The 21,903-nt window shown below is 42.0% G+C and overlaps 1 protein-coding gene across 3 annotated transcripts in view; it reads right to left on the reverse strand.

Moving 5' to 3' along the window:
- Positions 1 to 4,061: 4,061 nt before the first annotated feature.
- The window catches only part of LOC135489642 (neurotrimin-like), a 77,952-nt gene continuing 60,110 nt past the window's right edge, over positions 4,062 to 21,903 (reverse strand). For all 3 annotated transcript variants that reach the window (XM_064775080.1, XM_064775078.1, XM_064775079.1), the window contains exons 3-9: positions 11,376 to 11,527; positions 10,303 to 10,525; positions 9,521 to 9,687; positions 9,205 to 9,319; positions 8,435 to 8,625; positions 7,122 to 7,263; positions 4,062 to 6,834 (exon numbers count right to left, since the gene is read on the reverse strand). In XM_064775080.1, coding sequence (XP_064631150.1) covers positions 6,317 to 6,834; positions 7,122 to 7,263; positions 8,435 to 8,625; positions 9,205 to 9,319; positions 9,521 to 9,687; positions 10,303 to 10,525; positions 11,376 to 11,527 — 1,508 coding nt within the window. In that variant the 3' untranslated portion in view covers positions 4,062 to 6,316. The remainder of the gene's footprint in view (positions 6,835 to 7,121; positions 7,264 to 8,434; positions 8,626 to 9,204; positions 9,320 to 9,520; positions 9,688 to 10,302; positions 10,526 to 11,375; positions 11,528 to 21,903) is intronic.

Consider the following 21,903-nt stretch of genomic DNA (forward strand, 5'->3'; position numbering starts at 1 on the left):
AATGAGCTGTGACTATAGGGAAATTGGTTCTGGCTGTGCACATTTGTCTGGTGATATAAAAATATCCATATTCTTTTGTTTCACTAACAGTATGCCTACATTTACTGGTGTTAATAGTGTATGCTGTAAAACTTCTTTATTTGCCTCCATGGATTTTTATCGTCCCAGGGCAGTTGGCTTTCCGAAAATAGCCCATAGAATTATGTTCGTAGGGAAAGCCAATAAATGACAGGTATTGTGTAAAAGGTGTAGAACATGAATTGCAATGATGCATCCTGTTGCGATTATTTTAGACATGCAGAATATTTACAGACTAAAAACCCATTAACACATCTTTCACCTTTTAAAATCCCAAAGTCTTTAGTTCAATGTTGTCTTTTTCTTTGGTCTACAGGCGTAATCTCACTGAGTACTCGGTTCTGTAGTCCCGTCAAAGCCTGTACACTGTGTAGGCCTACATTTTATGCTAGAGACAATAACGTTTTTGAGGAAATTGCCAAGGGGGTCAACGGATTATTCAGATGTGGTTCATTTTGATTGCTTTTCTTGGCTTTGAACCATTTGTTTGGTATGTGAATTCCCTTGAGACCTGCTTGAAGAGCTCCATTTTATCTCATTGATGTGAAGGTGTTGCAGTACAGTACAGTAGAACCTTTATTTTGATAAATTATTTATAAAGCATTTTTGGTGTATCAAATGTCTAATTCTAATGAAATTGCTATCGACATTTTGAGACATGCTCCTTACTTAAAACTGTACAGGATTCAGTTGATTTCATAAATCTTTTTACATACAATGTACATGTATTACACTTACAGTAATGACAGTGGAACCTCCCTGAATGGACACCTTTGTTTATAAGGACATCCTCTCTCTTGAGGACAGTGGCTTTGGTCCCAAATGGGTAGTTTCTATACTATTTGACCTCTGTAATCAGTCCACCTCCCTATTATGGACAACTTTTGTCAGCCTAATGGTGTTCTTATTAGAGAGGTTTGGCTGTAAATGAAAGTTGAGATTGCATAATACCAAGTAATCTTGCCAGTCTTTATGAAGTATTTGATGTATAACATGAATTGTGATACTTTGTTCTTGGGCAAACTTTGTTTATATCAAATAAATGTTGGTTGATGTAACGAATTATTTTGTCGAAACCTGGATTCAGTTCTATGAAAGGTGTCAAAATATGAAAAAAGGCAGGAAAATGTGGCCGTTTACAGAATCTAACTATTCACAATAAACAGCCTCGTATTTGCCGGGTAAATAAACAGCCTCGTATTTGATGTTTAAGGCAAGCCATAAATGTCATGGTTCAGATTCAGTATTTACCGTCCTCCTTTTCAACTATTGTCCTTTTATCAAAAATAGTATTAGAATTTTAGTTTATACCTCACATGTTACATGTTTGCATACCGACGAATGTATTTTTCAAAATCAGATGTCTAGAAATATATTCGTCACCGTCCACAGTATATTGTGCTCAGTTTTTGCAGGGCTAAGATGCTGTAGTGCTATAGTATGAGGTCTTCTTGTCCTCTCTAAGCAATGTGTTAAGTGTACTTTTCTATGTTTAAATGTTTAATGCACGATATATTCTGTGAAGTATTCATAAATTTTCCGTCCATATTTACAGTGCAACAGCATGCACACAATAAGTACATGTACTACTCGCAAGTATCGATTATTGTAACTACGCAAAACATTGGGGGCCGAATTTACGAAGGGTGTTTAAGAGTTAGACGCGTGTAAATTCTACATAATCAGTTTCAGGGCCTAATGCGGTTTTCATGAAGAAACCCTGCAAGGCCCTGACTCTGTCTATTCAGACATTAAACGCTGTTTTAAGCTAAACACCCTTTGTAAATTCGGCCCTAGATGTTCAACATCTTGAAAGTTGTCACTGAAGTTTTGAACAATTGTTCGTGGGATTTCAGAGGAGTCTTAAAAACTGTTTTTTCTTATTTTACTGGAAAATATCTGTCCTTCTAATTATTGTGATTTGGTCACTGTATATACATGCTTCCCGAAATTGGTGGCTTGCATTGGAACTAACTTTTTCCCCCTTGTCCGTCATCAAAAGCATTCAAGTGTGTTGGTCAACCATGACTATCTCCTTTGTCCCTCCACCATAAGGCCTAGTTTCCCCTTATGACATCACTATTTCGGACACTCGGCGCCCCATTTCTGGAAAGGTGTATATATACAGAGACTTCTCCAATCAAAATGTGTAACATGAGAATAAAACATTGCCTGTTTTCCGGTATTTTTTTCCGTGTTTATTGTTAAGATTAAGGTTGTCCCTGACTTTAAGCTACATGTAGTGCTGGTAGATAAAATGGTGGAACAGCCATAAAAGTTGTTAAGATCAAATCAAAAAGAACATATTTCCAAATATTGATATATTTATCATTGTTCAAGAGCAAATCTGATGCCCGTGTATATATATATTTGTTATGTATTTATTTGTAAATTTGTAAATTCAGGACCACTGATTCACTGGCTTGGGTGCAATGCCACCTTTCTTATACATGTATTATTAATGTAAATAAGATTTTTTCACATTTGTTGTACATGTATTGCAAGAACTTTTTTAGTATCCATGATATTTATTTCTTTTTGTTGAAAACAAATTTGAATAACGTGTGATTGTGTTTTGTATACGATATCTTTTTGTATGCAATAAAATTCAAATTGAATTGAAAGCTTGTATATTTCATTCATTGTTCCCCTAACCATGTTAATTGTTTTTGACTTGTTGAGGCTGGGGCATTGAGCCCATTGAGAAAACAAGAGGATCGCTCTCCTTGACATGCTTGATGCATTGAGGCTTGATGTCTTATGGCCTCAAAATGGCCCAGTACGAGTATAGCATCCTCAAATACCGTCCTCGTATTATGTTACTTGGCTGGGTCATTTGAAGACAATTTAAATAGCATTCCGCGAAGATGAGGTCACTGTAGCTGCTGCCCTCTATTTCCCCATCGCTGAATTACAGGCAATGTCGAACAAACATGCGGTTTCGTAATGGATTCAGGCTTTCTAGCAAGGGCAGTTAGATTCAATCTGGCACATGTCCGAGTGTTGGAAATACTTCATAATTGTTCTGAATATTTCTCTCTCTGACTCTATGGTATCATTCATGCTAAAAACAATGCAGGGTCAAAGATAATTGACTTTGAAATAAGCTCAAATGCGTAGAAATAAGTGTCGATGTCCGACTGTCACGTGACTAAAACGTCATCAATATCTTATGCAAATGACCTTGTGAGCTATAAATAGTAACTTCGCGGAATGCTATTTGCGCCTCTCACAACCAGTCTGACTTCCGGACAAAGATGAGTTGTCTGAAAGTTGAGCCATGTCAAAATATGTACAGGAAAGAATTAATAACGACTAAATTGATTAACTATATCTTCAGGGAGGTGTATCATCCACCTCCCTGAAGACATAGTTAGGCTGTTTTTCTTTAAGCTCCTCACAACCTTGAGAGGACAGATGACCGTTCTCCACCAGAAGACATCTACAGGCGCGTTGTCTTCGAGCCCCACAGCCCCAGACTCATTCACCAGTCTCCTCCATTCACTCATTACAGAGACTGGTACTTGACGGCAATTCACTCGTCATGAACTCGATTTGGGGGCGTAAGCTTCCGGTGTCCGGTCACGTGTTTCTCTCAAAGATCGGCAACCTCGAGCCAAGGAATACCAGCGCCGTCGGTATTGACAGTGCATCCACTGTGTACACGGCTCGCCTCGGGTAAATCAACGAGGCGTTCCGCTGCGCGGCGGATAGGGTCGAGGTTACCTGCCTGTGAGAGGTGAGAAAACAACCACCCCTGATGATATCCTTTGAGCCTTACCGCCATGTGGAGTAAAGAGAACCACGCTCCTCAGTTCGTGAGTTCATCGGGTTTCGAGTGTAGCCTCTGGATGCCCCGACTCTCTCACGATGTCCTCCCTGAAACAGCCTGGTCACTGGAGACGACGGCTCCTCTCTGGATCGGCTTAATGACTGCCGTGTTGAGTTATATGGTTCCTTTATGAAGGAAGAAGAGGACTACATTCTACAAAACCACATTTTATTATATCAATATAACATGACAATTCTTATTAGACATCCATCAACACCAACAAAGTGCAGTGTACTAGTGGTGCATTAATAGAAATAACAATACAAACAAGGAGAAATATGGCAGTTGTGGCCAAGAAGTACCGTAAAAGCCTTCATGATCTGCCACGACTTTGTGTGTTCAGCGCCAATTCTGTGCGTTATAACTACATGTGCTTCATTACAATGCAGCCGATTGCGCCTTAGAGTCGTGACGGCTCCTAACCAAGTTTATAGTAATCTTATGTTAGGTTGGACTGAGAAATCAAAAATGCACGTACTCGGTATCCCTCAGAAAAACGGCCAACAGAAATAAGAGACGGAAAAACGTTTTTCCGAGGAGGCGCAGGCAGAGAGTTTTCCTTGGGTGAGTTGTTGATTACACTCCTACGAAAGGGTTCACAGTGATATCCGTGAAGACCCTTTCTCGTGAGGAAAGACACGCATTTGCGCGTCGCCACCACTTTCGGGATGTATTGCCGATGCGTCATAGCATTCCATTTCAGAGAGCGGTCATCATCGCGCAATCAGGAGCAGCCGGTTCAAAAGAAACTGTCCTTCAGCTGTTACATGGTCGGGCTGGGGGAATAGTACTTTCAAAGCTTGTTGCTTGATATCAAACCCAGTGCATCCAGGGTTCTATTTCGATCTCAATTTCGTCGCGTGCAGTGCGCATTCCATTCGGTGAGAATTTATTGTTGTACGTACATGTCTCTTCTGTATCTTCTGTAAATAGGTCTATTCTAAACTGGCCTCGCAAATCAGTGTGCAGTATTCATGATGTACAGATATACATACACACTATACACTATACACTAAAAGAAGCAATATACAGCTTACCAATCATTTATCAATCACAGGAGAAGACAAGATAACTATTACGAATGAGTAAAATAAATGAGAAATAGGCGTCGCCAGGTTTTCAAAGATGACCATGCTCAGAAAAATCTGAATATAGTTTTGCGTGTGATGGTCAGACACCTCCCTCTATTGGATTTATGTCGTCTTGACGCATCTTTGGGTCAGAAGCTGTGCATCCGTCTCGGAGTAGAGAGAAAGACAGTGTTCCAACCCCTCTGGCGGCGCCCATAGATTGAGCCAGATTCATGATTTTGGCGCGTAGAAGAAATAACTTAAACATCTCCGCAAGCGTGTGTCGCCCAAGCAATTAGCAATTAGAAAACAACGTATAACAATTGCGGTAAAGTGCATTGCTTGATACAAGATCGGGCAAAGAAACAAAATGTTAGTCTCAGTAGTTACATGTTCACCCGTTAGGAGAACGCAAGATGTGCAATGACGTCACGGCACTAACTGACGTTGGCAATGCATGTAATCGTTTTATTTTCTCCTTTGTTTAAATGATATCTCTTTTATCATGAGGGGTTAATTCTGCGTGCCGTTATGGGCCCCTTCGTGTGATTTTTAGGAGAAAGCGTTACATCTCCGAATTTTGAAGCGTCTTACTGCGCCCTTATCGGCGTTTAGTTGACATAATGCTTAAGTCTGTGGTTTTATTCTATCCTACTCTAATATCCCTGTTAGTATTAAATAGTTTGCAGTATTTTCAATTCAAGTCCAATTTTAATATCATTGCATGACATATCTCTCGCGAAAGGTTTAACATTTAAAATGTTTACAGTTTTCATGATATTATTTGGATAGCACATACAGTACAGCCGAAACAAATCCGAGAATAAACTAAACTTGGCATTCAAAATTTCAATGATGATTTATGCTATTATGATGTGAATATTATATGCTTAGCTATATTATTTGTAATATTTTATGATGATGCCCTCGACATCCTCTGTAACAACTAGGCCTATCTGCCGACAACGCCGTCTTAATTTAGGTGGATGTGAAGAACCTAGATGTCAAGAATGTCTTCATGCTTTACATGGTTATGATGGATGCTTTCGTCATGGCTTTTTTACGTCATGATTTGTGTTTTACACGTCATGAATAGGCCTAAGCATGTTAGCAAATGACGTATATATACGTCATTGTAAATGAATAGAATTTGATTTTTTTTGGGTGGTATCTTTTTATGTCTCGAATTAGCAAACTAAGTCTGAATGCTCATACATTGTACATTTCGATGCAACCTATTACATCCAAGAAGGCGTAGGGTCAATGATTTCTGGCCTTTCACCTCCAGAAGCCCCCAGGTCAAAATAGAACAAAATAAAAACACAGCCGACGTGTATCATATATACATCTCGCCATGGTTTTCTGTTGGATGATGTTCGTCATGTTGTTTACCATATTTCCCATAGTTGCCATGGTGACCACTGCCAATGTGTAGATCTTCATCATCCGGGTCGTCCATGGTTTCTGTGGATCCGTCCCCTGACCACGCTGCATCTGCCGCGGGTCGGATATAATTCTCTGCAGTATCCGCATTGTCCTTTGCTTTATTATCCTTGGTCAACTTATCTTTGTCGATTTGTTGAAAATGTATATTGCTATGGAATGGATCCGGCGGCGTTGGCGTGATGGGGTCGTTCCGAGACATCAGCCCAGGTGGCGCTGTGATCTTGATGATCTGTTGCTCTTGCCCAGGTTCCTCTTGTTTGTCGCCGCTCCCTTGTCCCGCTCCATCACCCGAGCCCCCGCGGTTGATGTCCTCGTCGTCAGTGTCCACTTTGTGGAGCCGTGGATATTTCCAGGGGGTGCTGTGCCTGTCCTGCCATAGTGTGGTTGGTGGAGGCCATTCCTTCAATTCTGAAAAGAAACATAAAGCTCATTGAACTGGGTGGGACGAAAATCATCGGTGTTTTTTAAAAACACCAGGAACACTTGTAGAACTCCTTTGATCCAAGAAAACTATTCAAAGATCATTATGGAATAATTGTGATGTAAATATTTCACCATCTTTTCTGACGACTGAATTTTGAATTTTTGTTCGTCAGACAGTGGATGTGTTTCGGGAAAGACCTCCAATTTCTATTACCCCTAGAACGAGACCTACTTCGCTTTCAAAGACGGCCAGAAAGACCTTCTGAACTTACTGTCAACTTCAAACGTGTACTGAAGATGTCCCGCCAGATTTTGGGCCCGGCACGTGTAGTTCCCAAGGTCACGCCGCTTAAACCTATGGAAGATTAGTTCGGACTTTATATGTCGATGCCGGCTCTTCTGGACTCTGAGTTTCTAAAACAAAATCATGTAGAGGCATTAATTGCTCTGTCGTCGCTTTATTGATCACCGGCAGCGTGGTCTGGCATGCATTGAAACGATGTACATGTATCAGTGAGTAGCATTTAGTTTGTACCTACAGTGATGAGCAGGCGGATAGATTCAAATTACATATCATCTTCCTGGTCGCCTAATTCCCACACCCAAATTGTCCCTTCAAATCACGTGCACGGAGCTATATAAATACGATTGCCGTGTGCATGCGCATTTCCGACTCGAAAAGAGTCGACTCGAATCTTAATTCAAATCCGCCATTGCTGACATCATTGGCGCCAAAGACTATTTCTTTTGACCCTGTTGACCTCGCTTCTAAAAACCTTTTTGAGAAAGCCATTCAAACATTAAAATCAACTACGAACATTATCTATTATATCACCGAGTTATATGAATACGATATATCAAGAAGAATCTGTCGCAATATTGAGTAATACGATTAGCTTGGAACTATTTGTACCCAATTACTCTTCCGCCAGCGAGACCTCGTCACAATCATGGCGCTTCTTCAATATGGCGACGACTTGAACAACGAAAATCGCGGTCAATCATTAAAGCCTTGATGGCCTCGGCGGTTAGACAGTTGCACTGTGGATTGGATGGTCACGGGTTCGAACCCCGGTGAATCGATATTTTTCGTGTTTTTCTCGAAAAATGTTCCTGTTATTATTCATTCATGTACGTTTATCAGGCGCGGATCCAAGCGGATGCACCAGACGCACGGCTCCTAATTGATGTAAACTTTTTAAAATTGACTACTAATGGAATTTTGGAACACACCTGTCCAGGAATTTGATGAGAAATGCAGTGCACGCTCCCTCTTCTTCCAGTTTCCAGATTCGCCGGCTCTCTTATACCATCATCTTATACCATTATAAATATTATCATGAAGAAAACCCCTTCACCCGAACTTTTCAAGCTGAAGTACACACTGATTCCAGGTGTTTGAGCATACTTACAACATACCGTCCTGGTTGCCCAAGAATCTGTGTGGAGGCGATAGGGTGCTTTATTCGTCTTGGCGATAGAGGGGCAGTAGCGACCATTTCTAACGGCGTGCTATCCTGATTGTCCAAAAAAACAATTTGGAGGAGAGGGCGCGGGGGGGGGATTAGTAGGGACCCACACTTACCACATGCTCTCCTGGTTGTCCGAGAATCTGTGTGTCGTCTTTGTACCACAAAATATCCGTCGGCGATTTACACTGCGTTTGACACATCAATGTGAATGCTCGGTTGTATTCTGGGAGAGGCCACCAAGGTCCATCCTTGAGTTGTCCCACGTTGATGCCATTTTGGTAGACCTGGAGATACTGGGGTGCGACTATAAGGGAAGAAAGATATCTTAGATGCGTTTGATACCACAAAATATAGTTAGACTCTCACGTAGTATCAGCGACGACTTTGGTGTGACATAACTGCATGGTTGTGCTCAGATCGAATCACCGGGGACAGTCTTGGAATTGCATCATGCACCAAATAGTCGTAGTTCCACCTATCATAAAACCCCGTGTTTTTTCAAGACCCGTGTCTTCGCCGTGTGTCAAAAAACCCGGGGCGCACTTACACCTATCAGTGGTGTTAGATAATGGTTAATAGCCCCGGCGACAGGTGCGCTGTAGGTAGGGAGCTCTCCTGTGTTTCTTTCCCGTTGGAGGGGAATTTCGCATGCGCAATACCGAGGCAACTACACCGCGCCATCTGTCGCCGGATCTTAGAACTTGCAATTGCCGTGTCTATTCAGATTCCACCTATCAAAAAACCTGTGTTGAACACGGGTCTAAATTAGCCCCCGATTAGCCCTATCGAGCTCGATGGGGCTAATAGACACGGGGATTTGACACACGGGTCTATTTAGACACGGAAATTCATAGGTGTAGAGTTATATCGTGAGATATCTTACCTGAGACTGTTATATCAAAGTCAATCTTGACACGTTTTGACACGAAGTTGTCAATATGACAGGAGTACGTCCCGCTCTCTGACTGCTGGAGGAAGTCAATTGATATTGAATTGCCCTGAAAACAAAGTTCAGGTAGTTATGTAAAAGTATACCGCAATCGTCACAGCAAAGGACAGGACAGGCAGGACAACAGGACTAACACAGCTCTCCTTCTCACAGGATAGTCAAAAATTGATATTCGCACTGACAGTATTCCACTCACTTCCAGGGCCGTTTATTGTTGATAATTTGCCCTGTCTTTCTCAAATGTTCTTACCCATATGTAATAGTCCCCGGTTGACCAGTGGTTACTCCCGTGCTTTATTCGCCTTGTCCAGTAAACCATCGGCGGCGGGTAACCGTTGGTATTACAATAAAGAACCAGTTTGTCTCCCTCCTTTAGGTTTGCCTTGGTGTCGTTGTGCTGGAGGCTCAACGTCGGCTCTGAAATTGAATAGGAGATCAGTTAGCAACAATTTGAAAAGATGGCGCAGTTGCTGAATAAGATGCAGTTGAGTACTCGTGGCGCTGCCCAGGAAATTTTTTAAAGCAAAGAGGCCTGAATGCGCAGCTGTAGTCAAAATCGACGGGCCCGCGTAATTGCTTCTTCGAGATGCGCAACCGAGTTCCTGGGCTGGAGGGACGTCAACAAAGATTCTACATGAAGTAGTGGAGTCAATCAGGAGGGGAGAGTTTCTGGACTCCAGACTGGCACAGAGACAATAAGAGCAAGTCCGAGAACGTGTTCCAAGATCTATCTTTGATTAAGAGGAATTAGGAATGCGTCGCAGCGTCTGGCTTTATTGCGACCTTCTCTGATGGGATTTATGTCTACTGGTCGATGTAATAGCTGAGACCGGAATGCAAAATGCAACTGATTCTTGTACACTATCACTGTCATGATGTTGGTCCAATTGGAATGAAACAATGAGTTTTAGACCAACTTCTTACTTACAAATTCTACGGTACTATTTAGGAAAAGCTGTGTTGGCACCATCATGGCATTCCTACCCCACTGATTGATAAGAGGTTATACGATCATGTTATACATCAACCTACCTACGACTTCTAAATGGAAATATTTATGCCTCATCGTCGCCAAACTAAGATGACACCGATACTTTCCCGCGTCTTCCTTTCTGACGTCACGAATTATGAGAATGGACAACGCTCGATGGTGAGCGACTTTGAGGACTTGCATCCTGGCATCCAGCGTTCGGAGCCGGTTGCCAACTGCTATCACTTTCCCCCTTCCGTCTGGTTCGACCTTAACCCATTCCAGCTGAAACGAGGATGAAAATCATATACGCTGTCAGAGTTTAAAGACGCTTTTACACACTCAGCTAAAACGACGAAAAGTCACGGTCAAGAGGATAAGCCTCATTGTCACAATCTCCAGTTATCAGGTCGCTACAGAGTATATCATCCTAAAGCGGCTTTGCCAGCTCCTTCTTTCGAAAACGGAGATGGATAAGAGAAATTCAGCAAGTTTGTAGCTGTTCTTTGTCGGCCGCCACTGGCGAGACCAACACTCGGTCAGTCACCTCGATAGTAGTACCATAATATACGTGTAGTTTCTGCATCAGTAGTCTAGAGAGCTGCGCAATGGACGACATGATAACGTCTCCAACAGCCTAAAGCATTATGGAAGAGAGTGGGCTGAAGGATTGACCAAGAACAGGGGTAAGTCATGGGAAACAGGCAAGGTGAGCCGCACGAACTCACAACAAGACGACATTATAAAAAAGGCCGGGTCTATTTGGCAAGCCGCTCGCCGAACAGGCATCTTTTTTTGTCCTGTTTGGAGAGCCGCTTGCCAAACAGCACTAAAAAGCCACCCTGTTCGGCCAGCTGGGCTTGCCAAACAGGTAAAAAATCTACCCTGTTTGACGAGCTGGAGACTTTACTTTAATATTAATGAGTTCGGCTCTCCATTCAGGACAAGAAAAAGTCGCTGTTTGGTAAGCCGGGCTTGCCAAATAGTCACTTCCAAAAAAGAAATTATAAGAAAGGACTGTCGTGCTTTCAGCAAAAAACAAAGAAGGAAAGTGTAAGTAAGGGTGCAGATGTATTGTATTGAGGGAGTGGAGTGATGCAAAGATGTGGTACCGTATTGAAGGCTAATGACTCACCACGAGACTATCATATCCATAAAGCAGCATGTACTGTCTAGGCATAGCGTCGAAGCTACAGTGAAGGACGGCCGTGTCTCCAGCAGTCACCTTCTGCGCCGAGGAGAAGAAGTTGACACCCTGCATGTCCTCCGGGTCGTAGTAGGCATGATCTGGAAAGACATAAATCAACTTGGCGTTAAAACCAACTCTGATGACCAGTTGTAGGTACCTTATCGGTTTGGTCGTGGTTGAAGATACGGCGAGAACATGCTGAAATGGAAAGGGTAACACCTTGTAATACTTTACGTCATACATTTCTAGGAATCGTCTGCCCTACAATGATGCCAGCATCTTATAATACGGGCGTCCCTAAGAAAGAAACTTGGGTTTAACGTCATTTCTCATCAAGATATTTCTTCGTCGTATCTAGTTGGAAGAAAGTTAAAGGTTAGTAGTTTTGTATTCTGTGACAACTGAAGACACAATCAACTTGGCAGTTGTTAAAAAATGGTTCGCTCTATTGAACGAAATGTTTACCGAATGTGTCTCAATTAAATGGCAGTTTCAACTTCGCTACGTTTGCATCCAACATCGTCTTAAATCCCATGCGCGATTTTCCACTTAAACAACCTTTAATGTTTTCGGTACATAATACTGGCGGATCATTGGATCCCTACGGGATACTTGGTTGTTTCAAAGAACGAGAGCTCAGCGTTAGACAGAGAATGAAGTTGTTTCGCGAATCTAACTCCTGAGGTATTTGCCTGGCCGACATTGACATCCGTCACCAGTTCTCGATTGGTTATAGTTCATTCAAAACTGTATGGCCAGGCTAGTGTATCTTTCGATGATGAAGATGCTGCGGTCGTGATGGCTATTCAGAAAAAGGAAGCTGCGGATTTTCTAAGACGTCATCAGCATCTGCGTGGCGATGAAGATCATCGCTGTATTTTTCTTTCCGAGGTGACAGAGACTCAGCGGTTTCCCTCCAACGTCGCGTAAAAGCTCGCTATTTTTTTTGCGGAAATGTCAATTTTAATTTTGACTGCATGGAGTCGTATCAATTTGTTGTTGACAGCGTTCTGTGTCCCCATTGATTTCTAGAGCCCTGTGTTGCTCAATCAGTATCAGAGAAAAACGTCAGTTTAGATGATCTAAGCGGCTTTTAAGGCCAAAATTACTGCCAGCGCGGGCACAGACCTTGCAGAAGCGCCGAGTTGTCAGCTGACCTTGCAATTACAGAAAGGAGAGCTTGGACACAGACTCAATTGTGTTCTTTGCTAGTGTAAGTGATGGTTGCTTCCCGCTACATGTGAGTTGAAAATCATACCCTCTTATCCGCCACTGTCATATCCCTGGTTCTTCACATCGTGCACATTCCTCGCGCTATGTAACTATTCTGTAGATCACCATCTTGAAAGCTGATAAATCAGCCTCTATAATCTTACTAGATTATAGAGGCTGATTTATTGGTTCAACTAGCGATGAAGAATGAACAAAACAAACAAGTAAATACTACATGACAACAAGAAAATCCTTGTGATTGTGAATCTACCATACATGCCGTAGGTAAGATTGCACCAGGTTAAACGCTATTTTCCCAGTAATTATTTTGTTTATACAATTGTAAAAACCTTGTTACAACTAAATTGCAAACCACACGCACTTGGCATTTAGTTTCTTAGAGGAAACAGGTGGTTGTACCAACTGATCCACTTCATCTTGCTGTTCATGGTGTTACAAGAGGGAAATCGAGTTGGTTACCGTCAAAATACACCCAAGGAACGGATACCGAAGTGTCCGCGAGTGTGGAGCTCACGTCGGCCAAGAGCGAGGTGAGAATTTGGGCGAAACTACAATGGTGTTTGATGAGGCAACTATACCGACAGCGAGATATCAACTTCTATCGTAAAACACCTCAAACTTGATCGATTTATGTAATCGTACTTTCGGCAAGCTCATAACATGTTTGAAGGATTCGAGTTTCAAGATATTAATGCGCCACCCGGTGCAAGGGTCCAACCAAGTAACTTACAGCCACGTTTCGGGGGATTTGCGATTCCTAATAACTTGGAACGCCTAGCCTCTAAAAGCGTTATTACGAATGCTTTCGAAACAATGCCAAATTATTCCACCAGAAATAATGATGTACAAGACGCTCATACGTTCTAAAGCATAGTAATGTTTTTATCAACCAATTTAACTACAAGAATATGAGCCAGTTGTATCTCAGGAAGAATCTGGAACATTGTTGTCAAACTGTGAAAATTAGCCAGAATGCTTTCAGAAAAAATGCTTAGGTATCTCCAAGCTCAAGTGGAATAGCAAATTGAAAGTAGTGTCTCGCTGAGTAATTGGCGCCTAAGGCTGCAATTATATTTCTCACGTGGAGAGTCTGGTTTCCCAGGCAAACTGACTTGGTTACTATCTTAACTATTCTCTTTGGTACACGAACTGATGAACATCAAAGCACCCTTTCAATGAATTCGTGACTAGTTCGAATAATTGATGTATGTAACTTGGCAAGCCCGTTAATTATGCATGTTACGTATCCTCCTTTACGTCCTTTAGTATCGTTAAGCCGGGGATTGTGCGTCTGGATACTAATAAACGCAAATTAGGCGAATTAGAAAACCGCCAAATGATGTTTCCCATGTCCAAGAAAACATCATTTGGCGGTTTTCAAACTACATGTAATGTAATGGCGTTGTTTAGTACTTATACATGTAATCATTTATACAGCATGCAACACTGGCCAGATTGCGGCGAATATACTTCTATTACTCTTGTAAAAAGTACATGCGGATATGTCTGTTTGGCGGGGGTTACCTTCAAATGATACTGGCAATTGGAACAGTGGTGCACCGTGTTGATAGTCTTGCCTAGCACTGCTGATGTCTTCATCAATTCCATTAAGCAGATTACGCAACTAGCCCAATTTTGCGCCTGCGATAAGAATGATACAATATTTGTGTCCTCAGATCTCATGACGGCCATGAAGATCTACGCCGGTTTATATGGCAATAAATTCTATTTCATTAGATTCTCAGACATGACAGAGATGAAGAATACGAATGCTGTGTCCAACGCGGCGAAGACGCAAATCATGTATCGAGGCGATACTGGCAGTCTTATTAATACGAGAAAAGACCATTGTAAATAACAGACGACTGATTTCATCGTCATTGACATCATCATAATGAGTGTTTGGCTGCATGATCCTTTCTTTCGGACCTTACGAATAGCATTCCGCGAAGATGACGTCACTGCAGCTGCTGCCCTCTATTTCCCCATCGCTGAATTACAGGCAATGTCGGACAAACATGCGGTTTCGTAATGGATTCAGGCTTTTTAACTAGGGCAGTTAGATTCAATCTGGCACATGTCCGAGTGTTGGAAATACTACATAATTGATCTGAATATTTCTCTCTCTGACTCTATGGTATCATTCACGCTAAAAACAATGCAGGGTCAAAGATAATTGACTTTGAAATAAGCTCAAATGCGTAGAAATAAGTGTCGATGTCCGACTGTCACGTGACTAAAACGTCATCAATATCTTATGCAAATGACCTTGTGAGCTATAAATAGTAACTTCGCGGGATGCTATTGAGAATATGGAATACACCAGGAACGCTAGCCACTTTCGACATGTTTGGGCCATGAGGTGACTGCACGCAGCCAGCTTTGAACAAACCACGTGATCTTCTATGTCTACATGCAGCACTATCAGTATATTGAATCTCAATATTCAGAAACTGTCGACTCACTAGTCCTGGAATATGCTGAACAATGTTGCGGTGGTGAGACACTACATGTATTAGACTTGGAAGCTCACCACCATCTTGACATTGAACCGAGCGCTCCGGGAATATCTTCTGTCGCTTCAAAACATACATAAATCGAGTTGTACGTCTGCCGATGATGTGGAGTAGTTCAATCGGTCCCCCTAGATATCACGGCGGGCTTATCGACTGTAATTTATAGCAATAAACTCAATTTCATTACCTTCGCAGATTTGAAAGCTTTTGAGAAGGATAGACACGGTAATGAGGACACGTCGTTACAGCGAGACGAGATCTGAGTATTGGTTAAAACTTTGTGAATGTTTATTGGATTTTAAGGACTAAGCCACGCCAACAAACTAGTTTTGTCGCATTGTCAGAGTTATTAAAGGTTCTGAAAGGCATCTGCCAGCAACAAATTAGGCAAGTTAGGCCTACTTTACACTTAAATGGGAAACAAATTAGAGTAAGGAATTTCACTTTCAATGGGAAACATGTTGAAGTAAGGAAGTTCTCAACTTCACTTTCAATGGGAAACATGTTGAAGTAAGGAAGTTCTTAACTTCACTTTCAATGGGAAACATGTTGAAGTAAGGAAGTTCTCAACTTCACTTTCAATGGGAAACATGTTGAAGTAAGGAAGTTGTCAACTTCACTTTCAATGGGAAACATGTTGAAGTAAGGAAGTTCTCAACTTCACTTTCAATGGGAAACATGTTGAAGTAAGGAAGTTCTCAACTTCACTTTCAATGGGAAACATGTTAAAGTAAGGAAGTTCTCTTTAAATGGAAATCAAGTTATAAGGGGTAAGCCCTGGTTCTATGATCAAAGGTATTGGCTGATCAGTCTTATACGTCTGAATCACTTCACAATCCTATTGATTCACTGAGCCTGCCGATATCATAACAGCAACTAATACATTTCGTACTGTGCAAATTTGCAATCCTTCCTGACCAAATCGGCGAATATCACCATGCGATGATGCATCGATCTTCGTGCTATCGCGCCTTGGCCGAATCCCTCAACAAGTACCTGAACAAGCGCCTATCAACTCGCGATGGTTCCTAATTTCCCAGTCCATTACCCGAGTCAAGACGGCAATGGATATCCATTAAGAAGAATACCTTCTGGGGACCTGGGAATGAACCATCAATCTTTCGTTTAGCGCGGTTTCAACCATGGGTAAACGACAGGTGCGAAATAGAACACTGGAACGAAAACGCTTACTGATTTGACCGAGTCAGTGGCATCTTCGGAACAGGTCAATGATGTAAGTTTCCGTCGGGAAAGAACTTGACCATCATAAGCATTTTAGATGGAACACCCTAAATGATAAGTGGTTTCTATTCTTCAAAGGCTGAGAAAGGAGAGGGTTGATCGCAAATAGTATACTGCAACAGGCGGAAGTGGTAAAGATGGAATGCATTAGGGCTGGTTCACAATTTATCTCTGTAGAAAATCTCTTCCCCGGACACATTTTTCCTGATGAGCAGCAATGAGAAAGCTTTCATGCGTTCCTCGTTTCTCTTTTCATTCTCTATACCCAATCAACGGCGTCAGTTATCATCAACAGAGACCTACATTGTAATGTGATTCGTTAGCCTTAACAATTTCTCGCTCCTCTTCCTTTTTGCATGCCTAGATTTGACACACATTTGCAGCGTCATCATATTACACTGAGTATAATGCTGTCATGCATGTATTGATTATTAGACATGAATTGGGCACCTTCTTTTTCAGTATCTCATCCTCATTCATAATTGATGGAAGGCAGTCACGACACATCCTCTATCGAGGATTCGGAATTTTACACTAAACGAACAGCAGTTCTCGTTTTTCTGACGGAAACCTCTCTAAATCTGCATCCGTCTCGAAATTTCTCGTAAATCGCTTGTAAAGTGTAGGGCCACTTATGACCCCGCGGCAAATCCTCTCACACATTCGCGGATTTTTAAATTCCAATACCTTTCGTAGGATTTTCAAACCTTTCGGCCCCGCCGGGTAAAAGTGAGAAACTTTTCGACCTCGCCGTGCAAAAAGTGATACGACACCGCCACACTTTCAGTACCACACACACAATTAAACCTAAACAGACAATAGACGACAAGCAGCCTGCTTTCCTATATGATCAAGGAAGCAACTCACCCCGGGGGCTTAGGAAGCTGCAGCCGGATGTTCTCACTCATTTCCGTCATTCTAGAGCATGTGCAGCAGAAACCTTCGGGAGGGATTACCAACCTGCTCGCTCCCAGGTCGTTTCTCCGCCTCGTCAGGGACTAAAGCTGCAGACTTCAGCGCCAGCGGGAACTTGACATACCCCTGGAGACCTTAGAGAGACGAAGTTACTTCTTTTTGTCTTTTTAGTGGAATATTTCATGATCTGCCAAAAGCCACTGGAAGGCATCCTGTCGTTTGTCACAAACTAGGCGTCCTGTTGACTGCTTGAGGGTCCATATTGTATTCCAGTTGTGTATTCCTTCTCAGAAATAGCAAAAACCAATATCCAATCTATTGTACTAATCGACGAAACTGTCAAAAGACTTGTCATCATGTCATCATGTCATCCATGTCACATGGGTTACTTTTTTATTTAATTCTTTTACCGTTATTTGCCTTCGGCTGGCTTGCTGATTACTACTCAGGATCTTTTTATGCGAACTGTCGTATCTGTCAACTGCAGGGCTTACTTTTTACTCGGTTATTCTGTTGTTAATGTTGTTGTCATCTGTTTTTCTGCTGGCATAAAGTATCTTCCGTAGCGTATTTGCTTTGCTGACTGTTTATCTCCTCCTGGTTTCTTAAGAATCGCTGGTCGCAGGTCCACAGGAGATAGTGTTTTTACCGTAGTTGTGTCTCCGTAACAGCTATTGATATTTCGTGCAGGAAGAATATTCTATCCTTTACTTTTCTTGCATAATTCCCTCGTGCCTTGACAGGGCTATATTTGCGGGGGTTGAATTGGCGAAGCTTTTGATCAAACTAATTATGCATGAAATATTAGAATGTTGGTGCATCTCTGAGTCATCCTGTTTCCCGCAACTATCCTTGATGTACCTGTTCGTTTCAAGCCTCTTTGAATAGACAGAGGCAAACCTTGCCCGTCGCCGAATGAAATCTGTGGTGAAAGCACGTACCAAACTTAGATATCAAATTCTCCGCCGTTTTGAGGAACTATGTCGAGTTGTAGTCGCTACCATCTTAGACAGCCGCTACTGACTATGAATACCGAGGACCTTGATTCAAACGACATTCCTAGACCCTACTGTAAGAGACGGACTAACATTCTGAAGTCCATTGTCCAACTCTCATCAAAATACCAGACGAGTGAACTATCTTGCTTGAGATAAAGATATTTGATCAACCAATAGACAGTGACGTTATCCGCCTACACGTCGTATCCACAGGATGAAACCAACAAGGGGGATTAATCACCAATGTTAACTGGGATGAACATAAAATCCGATTAATCGGATCAATGGCGTGGACAGGGTCACTCTTGTCGATGCCCTGTCCAAGTAATTAGATCATGGACATCTCTGTTGATGCCGGTCGATCATAATCGGTTTTGAACGGACTGTTTGTGTCATCTCTTCCCAGAAATATCTTGCATTTGCGGCTGAATATTAGCTATCGGGTATGATGCTATATGGAATTGCAAAACAGGATATTTTTAAACTATCAGTCTGCTGGTAAAGCCAAATGTATAACTCGTTGGAACTAAGTAATTGGCTACCAAGAGATTAAAACACATGAATAACACATTTTCGCTTGAAATGCCCATTTTGGGAAAAAATTAAATGTAATCGTTACTTTCCTCAATTCCCCAAGCAGTTCGCCTTGTATGCGAGTGAGTGAGTCGCTTCACAGGAATTACTCGACCACACGACGAACTGTCACAAAAAGCCAACAAATTCCGTTGATATGAAATTGTGCAAAAAATGGAATTGGCGACCACTCAAACGTGTGATATCCAATCAGTAAATTCTGTGAACGGATTTGCCTTCACGGTATTACATTAATTCATAATGTAATTACTGGTATATCTCTGAATGCCATTGCTTTTTAGGTCGACTTGCACATTCTATTGGGAGATGAAATCAGGACTTCGCCTACGGGAAGAGGCTGGCCAAAAGTTTTAGCTTATTATATTTCTTGCCTAATACCAGCCCGTCTGATGCAGAGAATGTGGTGCAGCATTTCGATTGTGTAGTCGTCTTCTGTTCCTAAAACTTCCCCATGGTTCCCATAATCAGCCATCCACAGACGTGAGCATACCACCCAAAATCAAAGGAAATACCGCTAGATATACTTGTATTGCAGTTGAAGATTGAAGTAGTTTTTTTCGTGTCTCATCAGTAAACACTAACATACCACATCCCGCCATTATTTGAGTGGCCTTCAATCAGTAAATGCCAAGCAGGGTTGACCACTGTCCTGTTCCATCACCGGCTTCCTCTGTAATAGAACAAAGGCGACTAATCAAGTCTGGCTATCGCTATGGCTTCTCTGCCTCTTCAGTTTCAGAGGACGTGGGTAGAAAGGTCGGGTAGCCTGTGGTGGGTAGAGGCTGACTTTGGAAGGAAGTCTGGAAGAGTGAGAGTCTTCAAGGAACTTCTCGTTGGCGTTGCATTTTCAAGTATAAAATAAAAACTGATATCTGCACGTTTATGACGAGTTATGCTACCCTTTGAGTCGACATTTAGCCCACGATTGCTTGATACATCTTTATTTGGATATGTTACCGAGGGTACAGTTTGAATATGGCCTTACAATTGAATTTGAGCAGTAGTAATTACTGCATGAAGGACATTCATATGACTTGAGCTTGTTGACTTGTTGACTTGTCCTAGCCTGTGGCCCAACAGTATTTGCCATGTCGTCTACACATAATTCAAGGAGTTGGACCAATACGGAGTAATAATTACAAGGATATGAGGGAAAAGATGGCGGGGCAGCGAAGAAATATAGAAAAGCTGAATTTGTCGTTTCAGTGGAACATGTATTACTAAGCTGAATTTGTCGTTTCAGCAGTATTACTAAGCTGGATTTGTCGTTTCAGTAGTATTACTAAGAAAGCTGATCGTTCATCTACCAGTAGTTTCTGCAAAAATTACTTTGGTCGTTGTAACAACGCAGTTTCCGAGCGACTTCGTGGTGTATGTTAAGAACGATCGCTTCGCGTGTGTAATTTGCAGACGCAGTTCAACATTAATTTGGACATGGTCGCCAGAAAATGATACCAGAGTGATCACGGCATGAAGGAAAATGATATGGAATAATTTTCCACTCTATGCGTTATCGATTATGATTTACCCAGTAGTATTGATCAATTGATTGGCAACAGGCCCGCATCACGTCATAGCTATCTGGCAGTTAAGCCATAACTGGCTATTTCAGGGAAAATGATGATGCGCGTCATCTATCATTTTTTACCGCTTTTGTCATATTGTTAAGCCAGTATAAAGTTTATTGTCATGGCTGATGTTCGGCATGGGTGAAGTTAGATCCGATGTATTTGATAATGCCAATAAAGCCTGATGCAATGATGTCGCAACTGTCTGTTTTGCCTACACATGTATGAATCGCGATTCCGGGTTTTTTTACATTAAAGGGAACTGAAACCGCCAAGCCAGTTCGTATGACCTTGTTTTCATTTCCCGCGTATCGGGTGATCAGAACGAGGCATGAATGAAACATGGCGCCTAGCTGTCAATCATTGAGTGACGTCACTACTATGGAATTTACTACGAAAACTCTTGAATGAAAGATCGCATGACTCACGTGATTCTCACATGATTCTCAATAATAACAAATTGAACTGCGCATGCTCGGGCAAAAGTTGAATAAATCGCTCGGCGGTTCCAGTTCCCTTTAAGCACAATGTACATTGACGGTGGGTTAAACACAAGTGCCAGATTACCACATAATGATGGGACGAAAGTAAAGGGTCGAGGCGTTTCCTTCAAGATTCTCTAACACTCCCCTGGGGTTCATTTTTACTGTCAATACATTTCCTGTTTATTAGATTTCCACTTAATTTTCAAATGACAGGTGTCATTTCAAAGCAGTCAATTTCTTTGAGACGCTGCCACGACGCTGGATTACCAAGAGGGCTGATTTCCGGCTATTAAGAAATCCTTGTGAAAGTAATTTACATACATGGCGTTTGAGGGAGTACTGGAATCGTTTGACGAGACGCTTCGTCGAAGCAGCATGAGATGAGAAGCATGGTTTGCGTATAAAGGTAAATGGTGGTTTTAGCGTATTTCTTCAGGCTATGACCTTGCTTCAAGATAGCATCTTTGCCCTTGGCCATTTGGCGATGGCGTTGATTTGGGCCTTAACTGGCCGCAATGGCGTCAGTTGTCACGCTCACTCATACATGTAACTACAGTTGAACCTCTCTATTAAGGACACCCTCTGGACTGACAAGTGCTGTCCTTAATGGAGAGGTGTCCTCGTTAGAGAGGTCAAATTGAATGGAAACAACCACTTTGGGACCAGAATTAGTGTCCTTAATAGAGAGTTTGTCCTTAATAGAGAGGTGTCCACCAAGGGAGGTTCCACTGTACTTGCAGTTCCTCATAAATGAAAGCGTTACTTCAGCAACTATCTGTTATAGTGACCTAAAATTTGACTATAATGATTATTTTCAAAATTAAAGGGGTTTCTTGAACAAATGGTCGCGTTCACAATTTACGAGCACTTATCAAATATAGCAATTTTGAATACCGGTATCACTTGGTGCCCTGTTGCGCAAT

The sequence above is a fragment of the Lineus longissimus genome, chromosome 6 (genome assembly GCF_910592395.1).
Source record: "Lineus longissimus chromosome 6, tnLinLong1.2, whole genome shotgun sequence".
NCBI classification, from domain to species: domain Eukaryota; kingdom Metazoa; phylum Nemertea; class Pilidiophora; order Heteronemertea; family Lineidae; genus Lineus; species Lineus longissimus.